This window comes from Macaca mulatta, chromosome 1 (assembly GCF_049350105.2).
Source record: "Macaca mulatta isolate MMU2019108-1 chromosome 1, T2T-MMU8v2.0, whole genome shotgun sequence".
Classification (NCBI taxonomy): domain Eukaryota; kingdom Metazoa; phylum Chordata; class Mammalia; order Primates; family Cercopithecidae; genus Macaca; species Macaca mulatta.
Genome location: NC_133406.1, coordinates 13,070,957 through 13,097,123, shown reverse-complemented (window position 1 = coordinate 13,097,123; position 26,167 = coordinate 13,070,957). Strand labels below are relative to the sequence as shown.

The 26,167-nt window shown below is 44.3% G+C and overlaps 1 protein-coding gene and 1 long non-coding RNA gene across 2 annotated transcripts in view; one reads left to right on the top strand and one right to left on the bottom strand.

Moving 5' to 3' along the window:
• Positions 1-2,488: 2,488 nt before the first annotated feature.
• The window catches only part of NID1 (nidogen 1), a 95,112-nt gene continuing 71,433 nt past the window's right edge, over positions 2,489-26,167 (bottom strand). Inside the window, exons 13-20 of the mRNA XM_015126951.3 lie at positions 20,106-20,333; positions 17,306-17,478; positions 11,710-11,836; positions 8,266-8,437; positions 7,171-7,328; positions 6,497-6,620; positions 5,662-5,774; positions 2,489-4,652 (exon numbers count right to left, since the gene is read on the bottom strand). Coding sequence (XP_014982437.3) covers positions 4,531-4,652; positions 5,662-5,774; positions 6,497-6,620; positions 7,171-7,328; positions 8,266-8,437; positions 11,710-11,836; positions 17,306-17,478; positions 20,106-20,333 — 1,217 coding nt within the window. The 3' untranslated portion in view covers positions 2,489-4,530. The remainder of the gene's footprint in view (positions 4,653-5,661; positions 5,775-6,496; positions 6,621-7,170; positions 7,329-8,265; positions 8,438-11,709; positions 11,837-17,305; positions 17,479-20,105; positions 20,334-26,167) is intronic.
• On the top strand, positions 15,410-17,394 carry LOC114678804 (uncharacterized). The gene is made up of 3 exons (XR_003730348.2): positions 15,410-15,533; positions 16,949-17,048; positions 17,259-17,394. It is a non-coding gene; the product is annotated as an uncharacterized LOC114678804 (long non-coding RNA).

Here is a 26,167-nt window from a genome sequence, read left to right as displayed (position 1 = left end):
CACCATGTTGGCCAGGATGGTCTTGATCTCCTGACCTTGTGGCCTCCCAAAGTGCTGGGATTACAGGTGTAAGCCACGACACCCGGTCATTAATAATTTTTAAGTGTACAAGTCACTGACATTTATTACATTCACAATATTGTGCAACCATCACTACTATCTATTTCCAGTACTTTTCATTTTCCCAAATAAGAATTCTGTAGCCATTGAGCAGTAATTCTCCATTCCACCTCCCCACAGTCCCTGGCAACCTTTGATCTACTTTCAGTCTCTATGAATTGGTCCATTCTAGATACCTCATATACATAGAAGCATATATATTGCTTGATAGTTTGTGTCTGGCTTATTTCTCACAGCATAATGTCCTGAAGGTTCATCTATGTTGTAGCATGTATGAGGATTTCATTTGTTAGGCTCAATAATATTCCATTAAATGTACATAACATATTTTGTTGATTCATTCATCTGTTGATGGACACTTCGGTTGTTTCCGTAACTTTTGGCTATAGTGAATGACATTGCAATGAACAGCAACACACAAGCATCTGTTCTAGCCCTTGTTTTTGATTATTTTGGGTATATTCCTAGGAGTGGAACTGCTGGATCATATAGTAATTCTATATTCACACTTCTTGGGGAACCACCAAGCTGTCTTTTTTCATTCCCATCAGCAATGGACAAGGTTTCTAGGTTTCCACATGCTCTCCAGCACTTGTCTGGTTTGGTTTTTTTTGTTTTTGATAAAAGCCATCCTAATGCTGTAACGTGGTGTCAAATTGCGGTTTTTGTTTGCATTTACCTAATGACTAATGATATTGAGCATCTTTTCATATGCTTATTGGCCATTTGTATATCTTCTTCATATAAATGTTTACTCAAATCCTTTACTCATTTTGAAATTGTTTGTTTTGTTGTTGAAATATAGTTATATTCTGAATATTAATTCCTTATCACATATAGAATTTGCAAATATTTTCTCCCATTCCACGGGTTGTCTTTTTACTCTCTTGATAGTATCCTTTGAGTTAAAAATGTTAATTTTGACGAAGTCCGGCTTACCTGTTTTTTTCTTTTGTTGCTGGTGCTTTTGATATCCTATCCAAGAAATGATTGACAAACCCAGGGTCATGAAAAATGTTCCCTATATGCTAGCCCCTCAAGGATCAAAAGCAGCAATCAGTAATCAGAACCCACAGCCCTGGTTTTTGGAAAACGGGGTCTTTATCGTCCAACCTGGCTCCAGCGAGCCACACTGAGAACCTGAGCTGCTGTCCCCACAACTGACTGCCCTGGGCTGATCAAGGCGGGTGGTAGCCACCACTAAGTGAAGAGCTGAACTTGACCAAAACTTGCCAGCCTCCTCATCGAGCTTCCTCCTGGGTGCGGCAAGTGTTCCCTAAGATCCCGAATTCCAAAATAGTTGCATCAGACAGCTCTTGCCAGTCCTATTGTTTTAATGGAGGGATAGATTCCTGGAGCTTCTTATCTCCACCATGGAGCTTGATATCATCTTTGAGTAATCAGATTTTATAGCCAGAATAAAACACTAGAAGTTTTAGCCCTAACATATATAAGTTGTCTCTTTCAAGAAATTCACACTGGCAGGCTGTATATTGGCTCCATTGATGGTACCAATTCCCTTCTCTGCAGCAACTGAGCTCTGGACACCTCATTCCTGTAACTTCTGAGCTCCTTCACTCTGTCCAAGTCAGAGGCCATTCTCATCCCACCCAGGGGCCAGCATGAGTGGCACTGCCTATTGGTGGCAGCTTAGAACAGACCAGGGGTCTCACTCCATAGCCAGTGCCAGGAAAGCATCTTTCTTCCTTCCTGGAGGTAAAAAGAGAATTAAAACACAGTTTATCCCCAGAGCTGAATCAGAAAACGTTTTCTATTGCCTGCTTGTAGAATATATTTTCTCAATGAAAACAGTATCAAAAAGACTGGCTTGAAAACTATAATTTATTTTTTATTTTATTTTTTACATTTTTGAGATAGGGTCTCACTCTGTTGCCCAGGTTGGAGTGCAGTGGCACAATCATAGCTCACTGCAGCCTCAGCCTCCCAGATTCAAACAATCCTCCCACCTCGGCCTCCTGAGTATCTGGGACGACAGGTGTGTGCCACTATGCCCAGCTTTTTTTTTTTTTTTTTTTTTTTTTTTTTTTTTTTGATGTTTTGTAGAGATGGAGTCTCCCTGTATTGCCCAAACTGGTCTCAAACTCCTGGCCTCAAGTGATTCACCCACCTTGGCCTCCCAAAGTGTTGGGATTACAGGTATGAGACACTGCACCCAGCCTACTCATTTGTAAGTAAAGTACAACCCCTAAGTTTTTTTGTGGTTGAGAAACACACTAGCTCTTATAATACTGGGATAAGAGCTTCTGGGTTCCACAGGTTTTGCAGATTATTAAGTGGTTGTCTGTCTGTCTATTGTGAATCAGCCTCCCAACATTAAATCTCTTCATTCAAAAAAGATAAAGGAAGATTTTCTTTTTAACAAAAAAAATTTATTTTCCACACTATTTGTACAGCTGTAAACTCAAGGAATCTTCCAATACTTGTACAAATCTGGGAGAACAGTTAATAAGCACCTTTAGTGGTTTCCACAGTTTAAGAATTTACCATTTAAAAATTTTAGAATAAATCTAATAAAATGAATAAAATAGTTATAAAAATCATACAAAATCATGATGAACATTTGATATAGAGGGTTTAATATGAAACGATAAATACAAAAAGAAAGCGAGACTGATTTATGGAGTTGGGCTATGTGTAAAAGACCTACATGGTCCTTGAATCTTGTGATTCTTGGGGCTACATTTGCCTCTCAAGACAAACTCCAATTATTCAAGGGAAGACTTTATTTCAATTCAGGTTCCAATGTACTGCAGAAGCAAGTGAGGACAAAGTCAGGAGAAGGTGGGGTGGAGAGGCTGAGGGTAACGGGGTTTGAGGAAAAGAGGAGAGACTCTCTTCCCCAAAGAGAGGATCAGGCAAATTCTTCCATGTTCTCAAGTATAAGTGGTCTTTGGCAAAATGTACCATTTTCTTTCTGGAGTTACTTAAGAGTTTTACTTATTGCTGTTCTTAAATTCCTTCCCCTCCCATTTCCTCTTGGGCTTTTTTATTTCTCTTGTTGATCAAACTCTTTTTTGTGATACTTTTCATTGAATCTTCTTGACTTCTTTATCCCATCCTTTACTCACTCAAACTCCTTATGCTGAACTTTTCAATCCAAAATTTGTATTGTTTTAGGACTCTGGGAAGCAGTTGATAAAAAGATAACACCAGCTACTGATATGGTCAGGAGATGTTTTCTAAACAAATTGTAGAAATATAAATATGAAATGTGGCAATGATCCTTTTAATTAGATCATTGAGCAATAAAGGATATGAACCACTAGTATAAATATTCGATTCAGTCTTTCCAGATTGTGTTGTTAGATGAGAATACATCCAACAATGGCCACAGATAGAGGGAGAAACCAAGGAGGGGTGAGGTCATTGTTGAGTGTAAATTGGTTCTCTAGTGTGGAGGCCAGAGGTGAGGGACTGTGGTGGGAAATCATCTGGTGCCAGCCCCATCCTGTGCCTCAAATAGGTCTCCATGAAAAGGAGGGACATTGGTGCCAGCAGTGGGACTGAAAACCAACACAGCAACAGAGACTAGAACCTTGGATGCAAGTATTTTGGGCAAAGAGGAATAATTAGTAATCTTTGGTATAATTTAAGGCACATCAAAACAATCCCCTATTCTCAAATATCTGACTACACCTTGAAATTCCTACCATTGGACATTCTTTTGATTTAAGCCTTTAACTAACAAATGCCAATATCCTACTGCTCAAATATTGACATTCTATCTGGGAGGGGCTGTTTATTATCATCCACCAAATGCCCATATATCTCTAGGACAGGGTAGGTTTTGATCAAAAAGCAGAGTGTGAACATTATAATGGGGGTCTTAGATAAGATGATGATGGTGAGGAACTGAGGAGTAAAAATATAGGACTGTAATAAAGAAGAAATTCAGAGCACCAAAACAAAATATTAAGGAATGCTAATTCCCTCCTTAACTCCCAACTTTTCCTAGTCAGGCCCTGGCTCATATGTCAAGGAGCTGACAGGATGGTGGGTACCTCAAAGCGAGGCTGAGCTCATAAGGCCACAGGGAAGGGTGCAACTCAAATTTGGGAGGTTCTGTTCACCACTGGGGGCTAGTATTGGGAAAAGGTCCTAGGACACTGAATGGGCATGTAATCCTCACTCAGGGATGTATAAGTCTGTCTGAGGGTTGGGGTAGGGGTAGAAGGTTCTGTCCTTGTGTAGGGGTGGAGACTTTTCTATTAGAGAAGTCCAGGGTGCATGTTTTGGGGAACAATGAGGAAAAAGTTGTTGGGGCTCAGGCTGGGCTGGGTCTGGGCCTAGTGGCCACTCAGCCAGAGGACACTTTTCAATCTGGACCAAGTTGCTTCAAGTAGAGTGTTGCTGTGAAATACTTGGAAAGGAAATAAGGCACTCTTGTCTTCATTTCCGTTCGATACAGTCAACTCCCAGGGTGTTGTCAGGGCAACGGCAGGTCCTGCTCCCTGGGGTGGCCAAGCAGAGGTGGGTGCAGCCGCCATTATTCACTGAGCAGTAGTTATGGCCTGGAAAAGGCAGAAATCAGTTCAGTAGCCCTCTCCCTGACTTGACTCCATAGCCAGTTAAGACAGTGGGCTCTTTCTTGTGTGTGATCCCAATTTTGGTTTCCTTGAAGCCATGCTAGGGAGACTTCAGGAGAGTGGGGACACTGTGCTAGGCAATCAGCTGAGCTGATCCATTGTTTGTTTTATCAGTATTAAACCAGACAGACACAAACACTGATTCCCAACTTGGGGGTTATGCAGATTTTCTACTAAGGCTATTAAACAGATCTCAGGGGAAGTTCTCCAGCTCCGATTATAACATGGAGTTGGAATTTTAAAGTGAGAAGTTCTTTTTATGTAGCTTGCACTCCCAGCTTCACACTGACAGGAGAAGATGAGGGAAGCTGAGAAGGAAAGTGGGTGAGGGGAGAGGCCTTCAAGAGGCAGCATAGCACAGACTCCAGGGCCAGGATGCCTGGACTCGCCTCTGTGAGCTGCATGACTTGGAGCAAGTTGCTTCAGTTTGCTTATTTATGAAATGAACATAGTAATAGTACCTACCTCATAGGGTTGCTATGAGGATTACATGAACTAATGAATACAAAATATTTAGAACTCTAAGTGAATTGGTATACGTAAAGTTCATAGCTCACAGTAAGTGCCGCACATATGTTTGCAATTCTTCTTATTAATTATTGTTATTGCTGTTAGGCCAAATGGATGGACTTTTAAAGCAGCAGAGATCCTAACATTGTAATATCCTAACATGACTATTTGGAACCTGAGGACCCTATACTTTTATATCCAGCCCAAAACTCAATGTTTTTCCTCATCCTGACAACTTCATGACCTAATATTTTCTGTTTATTTAACTGGTCCACCTTCTAATGAAGACCCTGGATGCAAAGGACTGGATCTCTCTTACAGCATAATCAAGGCTACTAGTGGCCATACGGGTAGCAGCCAGAGTGTGGGCTCTGAGCCTCCAGGTGCCCCCAGTACCCCAACAGTAACGGCACAGGAGAGTTACCTTGGGGACACTGAGACAGGGCCGTGGTGATGCCATACAGCCGGGTCTGCTTGTGGGGTTGGAAAGCATCCGTCTCCTTGGAAATTGCAAGATCGAGAGCAAGCACGGAATTCCTACAAAGTACCAAAGGGCAGAAGGTGAAAACACATCTGATGGCTTGAACTTGTATCTACAAGGCAGCCTCTTGTCATTTTAAGGATAAACTGGAGGCCATGAACAGACATGATGGGCTTGCTTCCTAGACATCCCTTCTTTCTCCTGGGGTGGGCCAAGCCTGCATTTCTCTGGCTTTTTACAAAAGGATAAAGACCAGCTAGGTCTTCCCTCCACTCTAAATCCCAGGCAGGAAATGAGCTTTCTAGACAGACGCCTCTGGCCAGTTGTCTTCTTAGCTGAATCCCTCCTTTGGCAGGAAGGGGTGGTCAAGAAGAGGCCGTGGGAATATTGCAGTTTGACAACTATAATGAAGCAGGGACATGAAGTGGACATGGAGCCCACTGGCCATGTGACCCTGGGCCAGCTCCTGGGGAAAGAGCAGCCGTGCTGAGGAAGTCCAGGTTTGAAGACTTGAAACCACACAGTCAGGAGCATCTGGATGATAAATGGCACCTCCTGTACTCTAGGGCCTCGTCCTCCCTCCTTCTTCACGCTCCTCTCTTGGCTCCTCACAGCCAGAAGGATGAGGGAGAGGAGACATCCCTAGAGGGGACATTTCTGGAGGCTCAAAAGTCAAGCCAAGAGGCCAGACGGGAAGGGCCTGGCCTCCCAGAGACAGTGGGTGGAGGTGCAGGCCCAAGCAGCCCCCACGCAGCCCCCACGGCTACAGCTGACGTACATCTTCCAGTCTGTGTAATACAGATTCTTCCCGTAGCTCGTCACAGCGAAAGGATACTGGAGCCCTTCGAGAACCTTGCGTCTGCTGGGCTGACTAGGGTTCAGGCATTCCGCCCGATTGGTGCCTGTGTGGAGTGGAAACAAGTCATTCATCGTTCATGCAAGAAATGGCCCCTTTGTGCCGAAAAAACAAGAATAATAAGGGCAAGAGTGGGAGGAATTAAGCATTACAATGACAAATCCCAGAGAACACATGGGGCTTGCTCTTAAAAACTGGGAAGTTGTGTCTCTTCCTCCTGTGTTGCTTCTGCTGGGGAGGCACGAGCCAGGGCAGAGTAATGTAAGTCGTGAATTGCTTATCAGTATCAGGGTGACTCTAGGCTCTGTGCAGTGCCACTTACAACATGAGGGTGGCCAACTTTTTCTTAAAGCACCAGACAGTAAATTATTTCAGGTTTTGCAGGCCAAGAGGGAAAACCAAGGACAGTTCACAGGTATCTATACAATTTTGCACCAGTATACATTTAATGTACCAGTTAAAAATGTAAAACTCATTCATAGCTTCTGGGTTATATAAAAACAGGTGGCTGGTTAGATTTGGCCTCAGGGCCCTAGTTTGCCCACCCCTGACAGGAGATTGAGACCCGCCCTGGACAGTGTCCAGCTTTCCATCACCTGCATCCACCCAGCAGAGCTGAGATGAGAACGCGTCGAAGGTCAGTCCATTGGGCAAGCCCAGGTCATCCTGCACCAGGATCCTCCGGTTCGTGCCATCCATGTAGGAAGTTTCAATCTTGGGGTTATCTCTGTTCCAGTCTGTCCAGTAAAGGTTCCTGGAGGAGGAAAAGCAGCGGAAAGAGGAAAAGAAATAATAAGGATGCATGAGAAAAAGTTTATGAAAAGCACTTGAAAAGAATTACATGAAGTGATTGGCAGACATGAAAACAACGCCTGAAAGGATCTAGAGGTGACAAAACACATTTTCTTTTGCAAGGACACTTGGATTTGGTTCCTCACTTCAATTTGGTGATTCTGTTACTAACAAATTTGGTTCCCTTTAACGTAACTGACATATTATATTTCAATGAAGCTGTTAGCAAAAGAAAACAAAGTAAAAGTTTACAGCTGGCATAAATACATGGAATTCCCTGTATGGGGCCCACATGGAGGACAGCACAGCAGACCCAGGGGACCAGACTAGGGCACGAAGCAGATGTTGGCAGGGGCTGCCTTCAAGGAGGTGGCTGAGTGGCCACAGAATAAGAGATGTGGTCTCAAAGGGAAAGAATCAGTGCCGAGGAGCTAAAAGCCTGTTGTGTAACAGGTAGACCCTGCAATAAGTAGGAAGAGAAAGCATGGATGTGCCAAAGAAACCCACAGGAAGGGGTCTCCAGCGTGTTCAGGCTGGGTCTGCCCCAGGAAGCAGCCTCAGGGGTCCATCTATGCCGCCCTGCTACTCTTCTGGAGTTGATACAACCTAAGTGTTGATCCACATTGAAGCCATATGGAAAATATCCAATTTCTGAGCATGCCAACTTGTAAAGTCTCTTAGCAAAAGATTTGAAAGTGGGACATGGTATCAAGTCCACACTGTAATACATGTTCTGGCATTGTACCATGGATATCTACAAGTCACCAACCGTAGACTCTTTTGTCCTGTACTTTTTGATTTCAGGAGAGCAATGCTGGAGTTAAAGCCTCACATCTGAGAATCTCTAAAAGGGCAGATGCAAATCAAAGAGATGCACACACATATTTACACAAAGATACCCTCTCACGGAATCCGTTACAATGCCTCTGGGATTCACCAGGTCGGTCTCAAAGAGTACCCGGCGCTGCGTGCCATCCAGCTTCGCCACTTCTATTCGATCCAGGTTAGAGTCTGTCCAGAAGATGTTGCGGCCAAGGTGATCAACAGCAATGCCTTCTGGACTTCCAAGATCTAGAAGTAAACACAGAGCTCCTCTAATTGTTGTTTTGTTTTGTTTTCTAAGCAGGTGAGATAAGGTTTTTCTGAATACTCAATGTTACTTCACGTGGTGTCCAATCCCTGCACTTTGAGAAACCAAATGAGAATGTGAAATGCCTGTTGTTTATAAGATAAACAACACTCAAAGTGACAAATTCAAAAATGCCATTTACTCACTCTGTGGATATCCATCATGCAGCACACTGGGAACCAGGACAGTAACAATGACTAAGCCGAGGCCCAGTTTTCCATGAGCCCACAGCCAACCACAGTTGAGACTGAGTTCCAGGTCCCATGGGAGGCTGCAGGAGGAACCCCAGCCTGGGGAGACCAGGGAGGGGTTCCTAGGGGAGGTGACATTGCTGGAAGCTGGCACCTGAAGGACCAATAGCAGTTGGTCAGACAAAGATCCTGGATGAGAGCTTTTTAGGTAGCGGGACTGGCACATAGGTATAAAGGAAGGCTGGACGGTGGCTTGAAGTGAACAGGATGTCATTATATGTGGTTGGAGACCATGAGGGTGGGGGAGTGGTCAGAGATGAAGGTAGGATGACATGTTAATGAACTTAGAGCTTAGGCAGAGGGGAGGCAGTGGAAGATCTTAAGATGGGGAATGGAAAAATAGTTCTATCTTGTTCATTAATTATGGGGGATAAAGGTCATTTCACAGAAATAATACTTTCAAGAAACCATAGCTGTTATTACTTTCATACAAGCATAAGGAGTACAAAGAAGGGTGTCAGTGATTACAAATAACACCCCAGTCTTTACTGGGTTATAGTAACTGATTTTCAAGCCAGGAGTTGCCACCGGGTAACATGAACCTTCCCTGCAAACCCTCAGCACCCATCTAACTTTACTGGAAGCTCAAGATTGCATTGGTGTTTTATTATACAGTTTTTTAAAATTAATAATAGCCATTTGTGCTTTATTGATATCACTTAGGCTATCTTTCCCTTCTACTGATTGAAGGAGTGAAGGTCACTTAGTATGACTGGAGTATAAGCAGGAAGGAGAAGGGGCTACCCTACCTGAGGGATCTGGGCTATGAGGAAACCATTCCAATACTGTGTTCCTTTTTTGTTTTGTTTTGTTTTGTTTTGAGACAGAGTCTCATTCTGTTGCCCAGGCTGAAGTGCAGTGGCACGATCTCGGCTCACTGCAAACCTCTACCTCCCAGGTTCAAATGATTCTTCTACCTCAGCCTCCCGAGTAGCTGGGATTACAGGTGCGCCCCACCATGCCCGGCTAATTTTTGTATTTTTAGTAGAGACAGGGTTTCACCATGTTGGCCAGGCTGGTCTCAAACTCCTGACCTCAAGTGATCCATCGCCTCGGCCTCCCAAAGTGTTGGGATTACAGACATGAGCCACCGCGCCTGGCTCCAATACTGGGTTCTTTTGTCAATATGCAAGCAATACAGACCCTCAGCCCCCTTTGCATTAGCCTTCGCCAGAGCCCTAATATGATGGTGACCTTGGATGCTGAACACATCAGAGCCCCCAGAAAGAAAGCCCACCAGAGGAAGTTTATTGAAAATTAGAAACACCACTTAAACAAAGTCTTTATTATCTAAACCCAAAGTAGAGATTTATAAAGTACTAAAATATTTCTCATGTCCCTAGACGAACAGGGACAGTAAGACTGACCTCCAAAGGTCCCTTCTGGCTTTCAGATAGAACCAGAATAAGTTATTCTGGAGTATATTTGGAACGAGCACATCCTGTGTGAGAGACAAGAGCCACTCAGATATACGCAAAGAAAACAGGCTGCTCTGTGAGAGTATCTCTGCGAGGCACCTGGAGGAAGTTCCATGCATATCGTCTCCTTAGAACCAGCCCTGGTCCCGATCTCAAACCCAAAAGCAACCAATCCCCCTCTCCCTCAACTCAAAATACTTCTTTATGAGCTACTCTTCCAAGGGAAAGGTCTGGAAAATCTTATCCTTCAATGTGCAGTCTGAGGAAGTATTCCTTACTGCTTACCTCAAAGATATGATACTTTTTAAAGATACTTGGTTGGGACCATAACTTAAGGAAAGAAAGAAAAACCTGGGATCCGGGCTGTTATGAAATAAGGAAGAAAAGAAAATGATATCTAACTGTCACTCTTACTCACTAGGCAAGCACCAACCTGTACCATGCTAAGGAGATAACTGGAAGCTTCTTTCTCTCTTAAAAAAAAGAAAATTATTCCCAGTGATCTTTCTTCTACAAAGATCATATTTTGGTTGAATTCTGTGTTTTCACAGTAAGTAGGCTTTTGCTTGGAATGTTTCTTACTGTGCTTACAGCGTTCTTGGATGACTACAAGCTCCAAAAGCAACAGGAAATAGCAAACAATGACCTATTCCCCTCTTCCACTGGGTTTTAAAATGAAATCGTAGAGAATAACAAAAACATGTTTAACACAGAGAGATAGGCTTTTTCAAACTGTTTTTCACTAAACCAAAGTGTGAAAACTAGAAGACATGATTTAAATAGCCTGTTGGCTTCCAGAAAAGGATTCAGGGCCTATGTCCAAAGCCAGACATAGTTAATTCAACCTCAGCTTCATTCCTGCTGCATCATCTCTACTGAAGGCAACAAAGAAGGGAAAAAAATGCTTCAGGAGTTATTCCACAGGCACAGGAAATCGTCTAGAATATCAATTGTTAGGGAAACATTCCACTGAAAATAGAAAAAACTACATTCAGTGCCAAGTAAAAAGAAATACAAAATGAGGCTGCTCTATTTTAAAGATGTATCTTTGATGTGAATATTTTGCAGAGAATGCAAGATGACTCCACAGAACAAATATCATCAGCATGACAATGTCATATGAGCAAAAATATTCCCAAGTCAGTTGATGAGTCACTGAATCAAGCAACGTGTAATACTTGACCATTTCAGCACAGTGGAATTTTTAGAGGTCCTTGGATTTTTGTTGTAATGGTCGTTGAACTAGATAAATCATACCCATGTAAAATAGTCTTGATTTGTTGAATGTAGGCATGAAAAACAATGCGCAGAGTCGTTGGTTGAACTTGGCATCCTTAATGAGGAATTTGCTCTGTTGAGGAATTGAGGTTGAACACTGAAAAGCAGGTTGTGCCTAAACTTTATGTACTTTATCACAGTAATGCAACAACAGACTGAGAAATGTTTGTGAAAGTTCAGCTTCATTTGCTGTTCTTCTCTGGCATACGTGGCCACTGGGCTGCTACAAGTAAAACCAAAAAGGAAAAATGATGTTTGCTTGCTTACCTTGCCTAATGATGGTGGTTGGCTCTCCGCCATGCAGACTGGCTCTCCCGATGGAAGGCTCAGTGATGTCCGTCCAGTAAACCATCTTGTCCACACAGTCAAAGGCCAATCCAATGATGACTTTAGCCTGGAAGTGAAGACCAGTGGTTAGAATGGTCCATCTACAAGCATCTGATAGTGAGAATCTTTTTGCATGCCTACAGGCATTTGGATATCTTTTGTTATGAAGTGCCAAGTGTTTTGTCTATTTAAACATTTTTATCATTGAGTTGTAGGAGTTGTTCATATATTTCAGATAAAACTCTTGTCACATACATATATATGCACATCTATATGTGTAGGAATTTGTGTGTGTGTGTGGGTATACATGCATAAATATGTATTTTTTGAGACAGGGTCTCTGTTGCCCAGGCTGGAGTGTAGTGGCATGATTACTGCTCACTGCAGCCTCAACCTCCTGAACTCAAGTGATCCTCGCCCTCAGTCTCTCGAGTAGCTGGGACTATAGGCATGTGCCACCATGCCTCACTAATTTCTTAAATTTTTTTGTAGAAACAGAGTCTCACTGTCTTGCCCACTCTGGTCTCAAACTCCTGGCTCAAGCAAACCATGTGACTCAGCCTCCCAAAGTGCTGGGATTACCAGCACCAGCCACTGCACCCACCTATTATTTCTTCTCAGTATGTAGTTTGCTCTTTCATTTTCGTAATAGTGTTTGGAAGAGCAAAAGTTTTTAATGTTTAGTAAGTCTAATTTATTATTTTTTCCTTTTATGGGTAATGCTTTTTGAATACTAAGAAATCTTTGCCTACTTGAAGGTGACAAAGAAAAAGAAATAAAAGGCATACATATTGCAGAAGTAAAATTACTCTATTCTAAGATAATATGGTTATTTATGTAGAAAGTCATGCGGAATCTAAAAAACTACTATAACCAATAAGGGAATCTAGCAAGGGTGCAAGATACAAAGTTGATACAAAATTGTTTTTCTATATACTAGCAAAATATAGAAAATAAACCTTAATAATTGTGACAGTATCAAAAAAACAGAAAATATGTAAGGATAAATATTTTTAAATATGCAAGATTCCACACTGAATACTATACAATATTGCAGCATGAAACTATAAAAGATCCAAATAAATGAAGGGATAGATAAGGTTAAATGTAAACAATATACACTTAAATTGTAGCTGGGACTACAGACATGTGCCACCACACCTAGTTAATTTTTCTATTTTTTGTAGAGATAAGGTCTCACTATGTTGCCCAGGCTGGTCTCGAACTCCTGGGCTCAACTGATCCACCTGCCTGGGCCTCCCAAAGTCCTGAGATTATAGACGTAAGCCAGTGTGCCCAGACAATGCTGTGCACTTTTAAGATATTCACTCTCCCAAACCATCGCAACCAAATGCTCAGGCCCCAACTATGGGTACCTCCTTCACAGCATCCCAGGCCCATCAACTTCTCTGGCCTTCCGTGGTACTAAGGAAAGAGAACATTTCCTTCAGCAAACATGCTCATCAACTTCTCTGGCCCTCCACAGCATTAAGGAAAGAAAACATTTCCTTCAGCAAACATGCCCAGCGTCCTTTTCCACACATTGGTTCTTACAAAAGTGAGACAGAAAAGGACCAGAGGAAGTGAAGTTGAGTAACGTTTTACATGTGATTTGAGTTTCGTGAAAACCTACTGGGCTATATTTCGGTTTGAAAAGCCACTGACAGTTAGCTCTGAGTAAGCCAGCCTCTCCTCAGAAGAGGCAAATCAATTACCTGCCAGTAACTCATTAACGAGTATTTATTAGGTGCTCATTATGTGTGAAGAACTATGGTGATATTTAGACAAGACTCCAACCTAGAAAGAACACTGAGTTACTTAAATTATTTAAAGCAACCAGCTCAAAACAAGTCATCTGCCTATAGGTTGATTTGGCAAAGCCTTGTCGAGATCTTTTGCAAATTAAAATATTTTAAAACAATAGGGATTCATACTTCTGTAAAATTTAGCCATTGGGAGAAACCAGGTGAAAGGTACACAGGACCTCTCTGTATACCTTTCCAACTTCCTGTGGCTCTGATTACTTCAAAATAAAAACTCAAAAACAAAATAGAAGCACAAACTTTTCCCTTGATCAGACAGTGAGGAGTTCCTTTCTTTGGATGCTGCCCATGAGAGGCTCAGGAAGAAGCTGCCGGGCTGTATGATCTCAGCATGTGGTGAGGTTTGATTCTATCAATAGCCTGTAAACACTGAATTGTTCAGTTACAAGAAACACTGGGAGTGGGTGCTTGGTTGTGGTCACAATATTAGGCATTACGAAGCCAGGGAAGGACTCAGCAGGGAAGGTCTCAGGAACAAGGAAGTGGTGGACCAGGATGATCTTTTACTGGGAAAATCAGGAGGATGAGCACTTACTTCCTCCTCAAGGGATCAAGTCAAAAAGGACAGTGACCCTTACCTCACACCACATACAAAAATTTACTCAAAATGAATCAAAGACCTAAATGTAAGAGCAAACTTATAAAACTCTTAGACGAAAACCAGGGGGAAAGCCTCATGACATTGGATTTGGCAACAATTTCTTGGATATGATACCAAAAGCACAGGCAACAAAAGAAAAAATAGGTAAATTGGACTACATCAAAATTAAAAATTTCTGTGCATCATAGGACATAATCAAGAGACTGAAAAGACAACCATGGAATGTGAGAAAATATTGCAAATCATGTATCTTTTAAAGAGTTAATATCCAGAATATATAAAGAATTCCCACAACTCAACAACAACAAAAGAACAAATCAAAAAACAGACAAAAGGATTTAAGTAGACATTTCTCCAAAGAAGATATACAAGTGGCCATTAAGTATGTGAAAAGATGTTCAATGTTATAAATTATTAGGAAAATGCAAATCAAAACCACTTCACACCCGTTACAACGGCTATCATTAAAAAACAAAAACAGCCAACAAGTTTTGGTAAGGATATGGAGGAATTTAAACCCTTGTGCTCTGCTGGTGGGTATGTAAAATGGTACAACCACTGTGGAAAACAGTATGGTTGTTCCTCAAAAAATTAAATACAGAATTACCGTATGATCCAGCAATTCCACTTTGGTGTATATATCGAAAAGAAGTTAAAGCAGGGACTTGAACAGATATTTGTATACCTGTGTTCATAGCAGCATTATTTGCAAAAGCCAGAAGGTGGAAGCAACTGCTGATAGATGAATAAATAAACAAAATATGGCATCCATACAATGCGATGTTTTTCAGTCTTAAAAAAGAAATTCTGACACATGCTACAGTATGGATGAACCTGAGGACATCGTGCTAAGTGAAATATGCCAGACACAAATGACAAATACTGTATGATTCTGCTTCTAGGAGGTACTCAGAAAAGTCAAATGTATAGGGACAGTAAGTAGAATGGTGGCTGCCAGGGGCTAGGACATGGGTGGAGGAAGAATGGGAGGTATTGTTTAATAGCTTCAGTTTGGGATGATGAGAAAGTTCTGCAGATGAATGGAGGTGATAGTTGCATAACATTGTTTATATACTTAATACCACTTTAAACAGTTTTCCAAAAGATGGTGAATGTTTATCCTGTTATTTCAGCATTCCCCCTTCCACCTATCCCAGTTAAATAATTATCTGGGGTTTTGTTTTGTTTTGTTTTGTTTTGTTTTGTTTTTTTGAGACAAGAATCTCGTTCTGTTGCCTAGGATCTCAGCTCACTGCAACCTCTGCCTCCCAGGTTCAAGCAATTCTTGTGCCTCAGCCTCCCAAGTAGCTGGAATTACAGGCATGCACCACCATGCCCAGGTAATTTTTGTATTTTTAGTAGAGATGGGGTTTCTCCCTGTTGCCCAGGCTGTAAATTATCTGCTTTTTATTGCCTCACATGACATTTAGCCTCTCCCCTTGGTCTTGGGAAAGACTGTCTTTCACAGGGAATTTAACCCATTCCTATTACCTGAGAGCATGTGCTGGAGATGGAAATGACACAGATGATCTTCAAGGGGTTTACATGTTCAGCAAGGCAATAGATGAATACAATGATCATGTATGCATTTGTTTGGCAAATATTTTTTTGAGTGCTTCCTATATGCCAAGCACAGTTTTGAGTCTAGAAATACTACATGAAACCAACACCTCCATGAAAGAAATGAACAGTTCCTCTCTTGTGGTGCTGATATTTTAATAGAAAGATACATGTCAGATACACAACACAAATATGGGTATTTAATGCATCACATAGTGCCAAGAGCTCTGATGAAACACAAAGCAGCATAAAGAGCTAGAGAGCAGTGGTGGCTGCTGTCTGGACAGGGGGATCAGGACAGGCCTCTCTGAGAGATGATGCTTTGGCAGAAATTTGCATGAAGTAAGGCAGTGAACTGTGCAATTGTCAGGCGGGGGAACTGCAAGTGCAAAGGCCCTGAGACAGAGATGTGCCTGGTGTGTTCAAAGACCAGCCAGAGGGCCAGAGGGTTGAAGTCAGTGAGTGAGGTGAGAGTGGTAGGGAACAGGGTGGGAGAGAGAACAAGAGGCCAGATCCTATACGGCTTTGAGGGCCATGCAAAGGACTGGATTTTATTCTGAGTGAAGAGGGAACCCATCTGAGGGCTTTGTGTAGGAAAAGGACATGAATCTCATAAAGACTTCTTTGCAAGAGGCTTTTGAGAAGTATTTTTATTTTGGATACTTTTTTGCTGATATTTCCTCCCTGGTCCCAAAGAAGGGATGTGGCTATGTGTGGCATCTATGAAGTGGAGATCAATTCAGGAAGAGTAAGTAGAAAAAGAAGAAAACACAATGGGTAGAGAAAGGAGGAAGAGAAGAAAAACTGGAAGCTGGGCCTGTGGCAGACAAGATGGCCCAAGTAGCATCTTTACCAAGAATTTTCAAGCAGACTTTGTGCCCCCAGTGAGGAATGATAGGGCTTTCTGCTGGACTTTCTTTTACAAGCGCCAATGATCTCAGACCCTCCCTCTCCTTCACTCCTCATGGGACCCTCATAGCCCCTCCCACTGCTCCAACAACTCTGACTCAGCCTTGTAGTGGAAGCCTGCAGGTCTCAGGTTTGGTTTCTTGGCAGGAGTCAGGATCAGATAAAACAGAATGACTTTTCTGAATTGCCCAACCTCTATCTAATGGGAAAAGAAGTCCCTAAATCACAAAATGCATCCTGAAGCTTTGAAAGCCTCTAAAAACTCCAATGCTTGTTGCTACCTCAGGGCAGATATGAGGCTCTCGAATTGAGCAGCTGCTGAAAGATGAATCACCATGAATTTGGCAGGAATGGAAAGATCAAGCCAGCAGATGCACACGAACAAGGTACGAAATTAGCGTGAAGCCACCACCAAGGGGTAGCTCTGGAAGGCCTTCCCACATCTGTGCCCATCTTACTGTGAGCCTCATGGGCAGCTCAGCAATACAGTGGCCCCATCTAGAGATGGTCACCTGGGCCCACATGGAATGAGCACCCATGGTTCCAGGGGTTGAGCCTGGGGTTCTGGTCTGACCTCGTCCTGCTTGTTTCTCCAGGTCACTGAAGCAGGAGCCGTCACCAGGTGCAATCAGCCAGCACTCACCGGGACATGAAGGAATGCCTTTGCTTCTGTCTTCCTCATGGTATTTCCCTCCAGGGGCAGGCGCTCAATCTTCCCGGTCTGGGCAAAGAGTAAATGGGTCCCGGGGGGCAAGGGGATCACGGCGGTAGGCACTGCGGGTCCTTGGTGAATCGGGGGAGCCACTGTACTCAGGCCTGCATGGCAGAGGGGGTCAGTGAGCGAGGCCCGTGTGCACCAGAAACCCACAAATGCACACACACACCCCCACACATACGCAGCATGCACACACATACACACACCCACACATCAGGTCATATCACCTTCATGGCACCACAAACTGCCACAGCCACACATTGCCCATTTTATAGCTGAAAGCACCAGAAGAAAGCCCTCAGTCAAAGGGCACTGATGAAGAAGGTAATACAAAGCGTTAAAGGTCATGTGAAAAAAAAGGCTTGGCCTCCCTCTTTTTTTTTTTTTTTTTTTTTTTTTTGAGATGGAGTCTTGCTCTGTCACTCAGGCTGGAGTGCAGTGGTGCAATCTCGGCTCAGTGCAACCTCTGCCTGCCTGATTCAAGCGATTCTTGTGCCTCAGCCTCCTGAGTAGCTGGGATTACAGCCACGCACCATCATACCCAGTTAATTTTTGTGTTTTTAGTAGAGACAGGGTTTCACCATGTTAGCCAGGCTTGTTTCAAACTCCTGACCTCAAGTGATCTGCTCACCTAGGTCTCCCAAAGTGCTGGGATTACAGGTGTGAGCCACCGTGCCCGGCCGGCCTCCCTTGTAATAGAAAAGCTTGGCTACAGTATGCTCTGCTTTGGGCACTGGTGCTAGAGGAGTGAAGCAAGTAAGAGCAGCACCAGCAGCACCAGCAGCACCGGCAGCACCAGTGATAGCACAACAGCAAAAACAGCATCCCTGAACTCCCTGCCCACAGGGAGCCATGCTCTAGTGCAAGCTATTGAGCTTTTTCATGCTGGAGGAGCCTATCAGAATGAGCTTGCCCCATGCAGTGCACTCTGTCCCGGTGCCACAGGGATGGACAGACTGGGGCCTGACAAGCAAGAGCATGATGTTTATGGGCTTTCAAGAACAAAATCATGGCCAGGGGCTCCTTTTCCCTCAGAGTCAGGCTTGCCTTTTCATCTGCTGACCTCAAACCCTGGCCAGCTCCTTGATTCACTTGACAAGACAATGTCCCAGGAGGGACACACAGCTGTGCTGCAGAGTAAGGAGGGCTAAGAGGGCTGATCGGGGTGTCTGGAGACCTGAGCCCTGTCCGGGCCCCGCCCACTCACTCGCTGTGTGCACAGGGCATGCATCTTCCAGGGCCTGGTCTCCTGCTCTCTACAGTGAGAGCTGGACAAGGTTGTCCCCAAGGTCACTTTCTCTTGTCTGTCTTGCCTATTACACCCAATCGGTGACATAAACCAATCTGGATGACCTCTTTCATATCTCTGAAATCCATCCGTTTCTCACCTGGATTCATCATTAGTGCAACAGCCTTCACCTCCCCCCTGCCAGGGACTGTCATGCCTGCCTCTCAGCTTCTACCCCCAGCCAGTGATACTCTAAACCTAAACCCTGCTTCACATGGGCACCTGCTCCAAACCCATCCCAGGCTCCTCGTTGCCCTCACGACCAATACGCAGGCTTAGAAACGTGGCTCACGTAGTGTTGCTTCTGGAAAGCCTCACCCATGAGCCCATCGCCCCACACAAGCCAGGATTCCTCCTCGGCTCCCTGGTCGCTGTCCACCCTCTCCTAAAGCTCATCTCCCTACACTGTGCCTGTTTATTCACCGTCCTTTCCGCTTCTTGGGCGCCCAGCACCGTGACTTTCCTCTGGATATCCTAGCACCCACCACAGCACTGCCCCTCAGTGAATGTTGGCTGCGTGAATGAGTGAAGTTTCTGAGTAATTGTTTTACTGTTTATTAGCAGCTTTGGGGAAATATCTGATAGGAGATCAATCTATGATTTTTAGCTAAATTGTGAGTGGAGATTCAAAGATTTATTATATTGGTTTTTGATAATTTGTGACAATAACCAGTTTCTACATTTGCAACAGAAGCAGAATTTTAGAGCTGGGAATCACTCTCAGGGTTATTCTGCCTCATGTCTTAGGCTGAGACTGAGGACGCTGAGGCTGGGGAAGGTGTCTGTCCAGAGTCACACAGCCACCAGGCTGGGCCTCACACAGGGCCCCTGGCCCCTAGGACAGCAACTTCCCACTGCCTCCGGTGATGGTCTTAAAACCAGCTCACGCAGAAAGCTTTGTGGCTGTTTGCTCCTTGGATTGAAAAATCAACCCAAGTAGCTAAAGGCCCTAGGGCACGATTGAAGGAGGCAAGGGTTGCAAGGGTCTGAACAGGTCCCACTGCCTAGGACACGAGCCCTGGGGAAGACGTTCAGGTTGGTCCCCACCGTCCCTGCCATATCCCAGAGCAGGAATATTCCACCTCCAGCCTCCCTCGGCAAAGAGTTCCTCTGGGAGGCCCGGAGCACACACAGCCGCTCTGCTACCATTAAGGGTACTGCTGTGGCAGGCCCCACTGGGTATTTACACCCTACACATGTGTGTGTGTTGGATGGGGAAAGAGAAAGAAGAGGGTAAGAGGACAGAGAGTGTGAGGAGGAGAGGAAGCATGGGGAGGAGCGGGGTGAGAGGCAAGAGGGGTGCAGAGGGAGGGGGTGGGGCTGGAGCCAGTGGAACAGTTCAAGCTTTAGCGCAGCAGAAGAGCCAAGTGCGTGTTCAGCAATTCTGGTCCCCGAGGTCCTTCTTAGGCACACGCCCAAGCACGGCCTGCACCCACTTACACGGGGGCGTCATCCCGGGCCTGGTCCTGGTGCCCTCCACCTCGCGGCCGTCGCGATCCACGCACCAGCAGTAGCCGGTGCTGCCGTGGCACTGGGTGGGCGCGTAGTGCCCGTGCGCATCGCACTCAGGAACGAACAGCCCTGGAGGAATGGGTCGCTGTGGGTCCGCCGCCCCCGCTGCCCCGAGAATGTGTTCTCGCTCATGCTGGCACCGGGTTTTCTCCACCTCTATCAGAGAAACAGACAGGAAAGCTGTCAGGTGCGTCATCCGTCAGTGCTCCCTGGCGGGGCTGCAGGAGTCCCCGCAGCTCGCTCAGAACCACGAGGGCTGCCTGTGTATCACTGGGTTTTGTTTCATCAATTTTTCAAAATGCAAAAACATCATTATTATTGAATAGGTTTAACTGTCAGCAAAATTATATTTACATCTCCTTCTTACTCCTAGGTAGTTCCTTTTAAAACATTTTTTTTTAATTGAGGCAAAAAGAATTGAAGCAAATTGATAGAACATAAAGTGAACCTTTTTTTGTTTTTTTGAGATAGAGTTTCTCTCCTGTTACCCAGGCTGGAGTGCAGCGGCACGATCTCTGCTCACTCAAACCTCCACCTCCTGGGTTCAAGTGATTATCCTGCCTCAGCTTCCTGAGTAGCTGGGATTACAGGCGCCTGCCACCACGCCCAGCTAATTTTGTATTATTAGTAGAGACAGGGTTTCACCATGTTGCCAGGCTGGTCTTGAACTCCTGGCCTCAGGTGATCCACCCGCCTTGGCCTCCCAAAGTGCTGGGATTACAGGCATGAGCCACTGCACCCTGCTGAGTAAACCATTTTTAAGTAAACAATTCAATCGTATTTAGTGCATTCACCATGCTGAGTAACCACCAACCTCTACCTAGTTCTGAAACATTTTCATCACCCCAAAAGGAAGCCGATATGCATTAAGCAGTTGATCACCGTTTCCCCCTTCTTCCCAGCCCCTGGCAACCATCAATCTACAGTCTGTCTCTGCACATTTACCTATCCTGGGCATTTCGTATACACAAAATCATATAATATGTGACATTTGTGTCTGGCGTCTTTCACTTAGCAGAATGTTCTCAAGCTTTATCCAAGTGGTAGCATGTATTAGAACCTGCTTCATATTCATGGCTGAATAATATTGTATTGTAGGGTCAGATCATATTTTGCTTACCCAGTGATGAACATCACTGGGTTTTATTTTAAGAAATTTTTTTGTTCTGTTTTTTCTAAATGTGTCATTTTTATCATCTCAAGTTTCTTTTTTTTTTTTTTGAAATGGAGTCTCACTCTGTTGCCCAGGCTGGAGTGCAGTGGTGTGATCTCGACTCACTGCAACCTATGCCTCCCAGGTTCAAGTGATTGCCCTGCCCTAGGCTCCTGCATAGCTGGGATTACAGGCAAGTGCCACCACATCTGGCTGATTTTTATATTTTTAGTAGAGATGGGGTTTCACCATGTTGGCCATGCTGGCATCTTAAGCTTCTTGATAACCGACAAGTCAAGGCCAAAGATTTCAGGGACCAGATACCACCAAGTGCGTTTACCAACACTTGTATGTTTTCCTTTATTTATGTCCTGCTTTTTGGCATGAAAATTGACCTCTAAACTGTACAACTCAGATCTTAAGACAGGGAAATACAGTGAACACTCCATATCCATGGGTTCCACATTTGTGGATTCAACCAACCACAGATCGAAAATATTTGGAAAAATAAAAAGGATGGTTGCATTTGTACTGAACATGAACAAATTTCTTTTTTTGTCATCATTTCCTAAACAATACGATATAACAACTTCTTACATGGCATTTACATTGTATTAGGAATTATAAATAATCTAGAGATGATTTAAAGTATATGGGAGGGTGTGCATAGGTTATATGCAAATACTATACCATTTTATATCAGGGACTTGAGTACCGGTGGATTTGTATCTTCAGGAACCAATGCCCCGTGGATACTGAGGGACAGCTGTACTTCTGAAGCTGTGGAATTGCTAATAAGCAGCTGTGGCCTGGAATAAACAACTTCCAAGTCATAGTGCACTCCACACTGGTTAGAGTTCAGTCACCAGTCCAGAGTTGTAACCTCTGCAGTATTGACCACACAAAGCAACGTCCAGACACTGGCAGGAGGTACCCATTCTCCACATCACTGACTGCTAAGAGCTATACTTCATCCATGTCTTGTTGCCTCTCCCTCCCAGGCCTTTCCACGTGATATTCTTTTTGTGACTCTCCTTCTCCCTGTCTGGTTAATCCTTCAGAAATCAGCTTAGGCACTTAACTCCCTTCAGGAAGCCTGTTCAACTCCCCAAGGCTGAGTCCAATCCCCTCTATGACCTCCCAGGGTGATCTGGGCTTGCTCACACCATACCTGTATCTCACTGACTCTAAGGAGCTGTTCCTTGTCTATCTCCCTGACAAAAATCATCTACTCGGTCAGGCACAGTGGCTCACACCTGTAATTCTAGCACGTTGGGAGACCAAGGAGAGAGGACCACTTGAGCCCAGGAGTTCAAGACTAGCCTGGGCAACACAGCAAGACCCATCTCTACAAAAAATAAAAAACTTATCTGGGTGTGGTGGCATGCACCTGTGGTCCCAGCTACCTGGGAGGGTGAGGCAGGAGGATCTGTAGAGCCCAGGAGTTTGAGGCTGCGATGAGCCATGTTCATGCCACTACACTCCAGCCTGGGTGACAGAGCAAGACCCTGTCTCCCAAAAAACAAAACAAAAACCCAAAAAACCAAGAAGTACCTACTTGACTGTGCTGGGGGAATGCACACAGGAATAACCCATAGCGCCTGCCTTCAGGGAGCTCACAGTCTGGAGGGAAGTCAACAACTGAACACACATTTGCAAGTCAGTGAGTGGCTGCCTTGACAGAGGAGACCAGGAGACAGCAGATACACAGAAGAGATCGTCCACAAGGCATGGAGAGCCAAGGAATGCCCAGGTGCTTTTTCTTTAAATATATAATTTGTATTTCTCCTTTTAATTCTGTCCATTTTCACTCCATGGTTTTTTTTGTTTTGTTCTGTTTTGTTTTTTTTTCCTTTTTTGAGACAGGATTTCACTCTGTCACCCAGGCTGGAGTGTGGTAGTGTAATCTCAGCTTATTGCAACCTTCACCTCCCAGGCTCAAGCAATCCTCCCACCTCAGCCTCCCAAGTAGGTGGAACTACAGGCATGTATCACCACATTTGGATAATTTTTTGTAATGTTAGTAGAGATGGGGTCTCACTAGGTTGCCCAGACTGGTCTCAAACTACTGAGCTCAAGTGATCCACCCATCTTGACCTCCCAAAGTGCTGGGATTACAGGTGTGAGCCACCACGCCTGGCCACTTTATGTATTTTTTTAAGTGGCAGGGTCTTGCTATGTTGCCCAGGCTGGCTTCCAACTCCTGGACTCAAGTCATCTTCCTGTCTCAGTCTTCTGTGCTTTTTTTTTTTTTTTGAGATGGAGTTTTGCTCTTGTTGCCCAAGCTACAGTGTAGTGGCACGATCTCAGCTCACTGCAACCTCTGCTTCCTGGGTTCAAGCAATTCTCCTACCTCAGCCTCCTGAGTAGCTGATATTACAGATGCTTGCCACCATGCCCAGCTAATTTTGTATTTTCAGTAGAGATGGGGTTTCACCGTGTTGGTCAGGCTGGTCTTGAACTCCTGACCTCAGATGATCTGCCCGCCTCAGCCTCCCAAAGTGCTGGGACTACAGGCATTAGCCACCATGCCTAGCCTCCTCTGTGCTTTTTTTGATGAGTAGAAGATAGTGGTTGAGTAGGTCTAGGGTAGGGCTCAACTGACTTTTCCTGTTAAGAGGAAGAATAAATATTTTTGGCTTTGTGGGCCATGAGGTCTGTGTCACAACTATGCAACTCTGTGGTTGTAGCATGAAAGCAATCATGTCTCATACATCAATGAATGAGTGTGGCTTTCGCAATAAAACTTTATTTACAAAACAAACAGTGGGCCAGATTTGGCCTATGGGGACTGTAGTTGCCAACCCCTGCTCTAGGGCATTACTAGTTATGTTAAGGGGAAATATGTACTTATTTGTATATATGTTTATGTATGTGTGCATTAATTAATATATGCTAAAATGTTAATAATAAAAACATGCTGTAATCACATAGACTAGAATATTATATATTTCTCAGAATTTTGCACCTGGGAATGTTTTTGATTCTCAGTTCCATTACTTTTTTTTTTTTTAAGTTACAGTCTCGCTCTGTCTTGTACAGGCTGGAGTGAAATGCTCACTGCAACCTCTGCCTCCTGGGCTCAAGAGATTCTCCTGTTTCAGTCTCCCGAATAACTGAGACTACAGGTGCCCACCACCACATCCGGCTAATTTTGTATTTTTCTGGTAGAGACGGGGTCTCACTATGTTGGCCAGGCTGGTCTATAACTCCTGACCTCAGGTGATCCACCCCCTCGGCCTTCCAAAGTGCTGGGATTACAGGTATGAGCCACCACACCTGGCCTGAGTTCCATGACTTCTGGTGTCACCTTGCACGTGTCAATGATACAGATTAAGCTGTGCTTCCTGCAGCTGGGGAACAGGGATGGCAGTAATAACAGATCTCACAGGACTGTTTGAGGAGTCAGTGGGAGGTGACAAGACAGGTGCACAGAGATATTTCGAGCTCTGCACCCAGATGTTCATTTGCGACTGGATCCCCGAAAGGCAGACACGGTGACATTCCACAAGTGTGTTGCCAGCGAATGTTTGAAGGACCTTTGTCTGTGTTGCCAGTTCTCATGTTGGCTTGCTTATTGCAGTTGCTCCCATGGTGACAAGCAGTTAGCATGCCAGGAAAGTATTTGCTGAACCCGGCAAGAGAAAACCATGCAAGCTTTTCTTTTGTCTCAGAGGCTAATTAATATAAAAAACAAAACAAAACATTTGATGTAGGAAGCACCAAACAAAGATAGAAGCAAGCCATCTGGTTGGAATAAAACATGTCTGGCCAGGCATGGTAGCTCACGCCTGCAGTCCCAGCACTTTGGGAGGCTAAGGCAGGTGGATCACCTGAGGTCAGGAGTTTGAGACCAGCCTGGCCAACATGGAGAAACCCCTTCTGTACTAAAAATACAAAAATTAGCTGGGTGTGGTGGTGGCCGCCTGTAATCCCAGCTACTCCAGAGGCTGAGGCTGGAGAATCACTTGAACCCGGGAGGCAGAGGTTGCAGTGACCCAAGATCTTGCCATTGTACTCTAGCCCGGGTGACAAGAGCAAAACTCTGTCTCAAAAAAAAAAAAAAAAAAAAAAAAAGACTTCTGGTTCTGTTCACTCTTGAACGTAAAAGGTGTTTACTTGCACAAAATTTTATGTTGGCATAGGGTTTTAGAGATTTCATATAAGCTGTTTCCATTCACAGATATATTTCATCTGATTCTCATAGTAATACTACGTGATAAGCAACTGCAGTTTTTACACCAAATGAGAAAACTGAAACTCAGAGAAGTTGAGACTCCTTCAGGCCACAACACTGGTTGGTGGCTCAGTTCTAACGAGAACCTAGGTCTCTGGGTTTCTGGTCTAGCCCCCGCCATTCTGGTCTGGCATCTGGCATCCACATTGCCAGTGCTCAGGACAGCTCCCACACACTGAACCTGTTACAAGAACAACGATGTACGCACATTACCTTAGCACATTCACCAAAATTATCCGTGTAGCCACAGACCCATTTTCCTACCAATCACATCTGCATATGGTGGTGCTTTTCCAGTTGGAAAACAAAACTGGTATTCCGTATGCTGTCAACCAAACAAACCTTTTCAGGCAGTAAGGGTTGTTCCACTTTATGTGGCCGACAGAGTTGTGCTAACTAAGTATTTGGCCAGCATACAAAATCTCAAGGGATCTAGAATTTACAGTGGAACTTCGAAGTACTGTATCTTGAACTTGTAAAAAGGAGGGGGAACCTCGACTGTACTCAGGAAATAGAATCTCAAGTGTGTTTATAAAAAGCTGTGATCTCGGTGGACTTCCTGGGCCAGCAGACAGTGGGAGCAGCCCAGGGCCTCTAGGG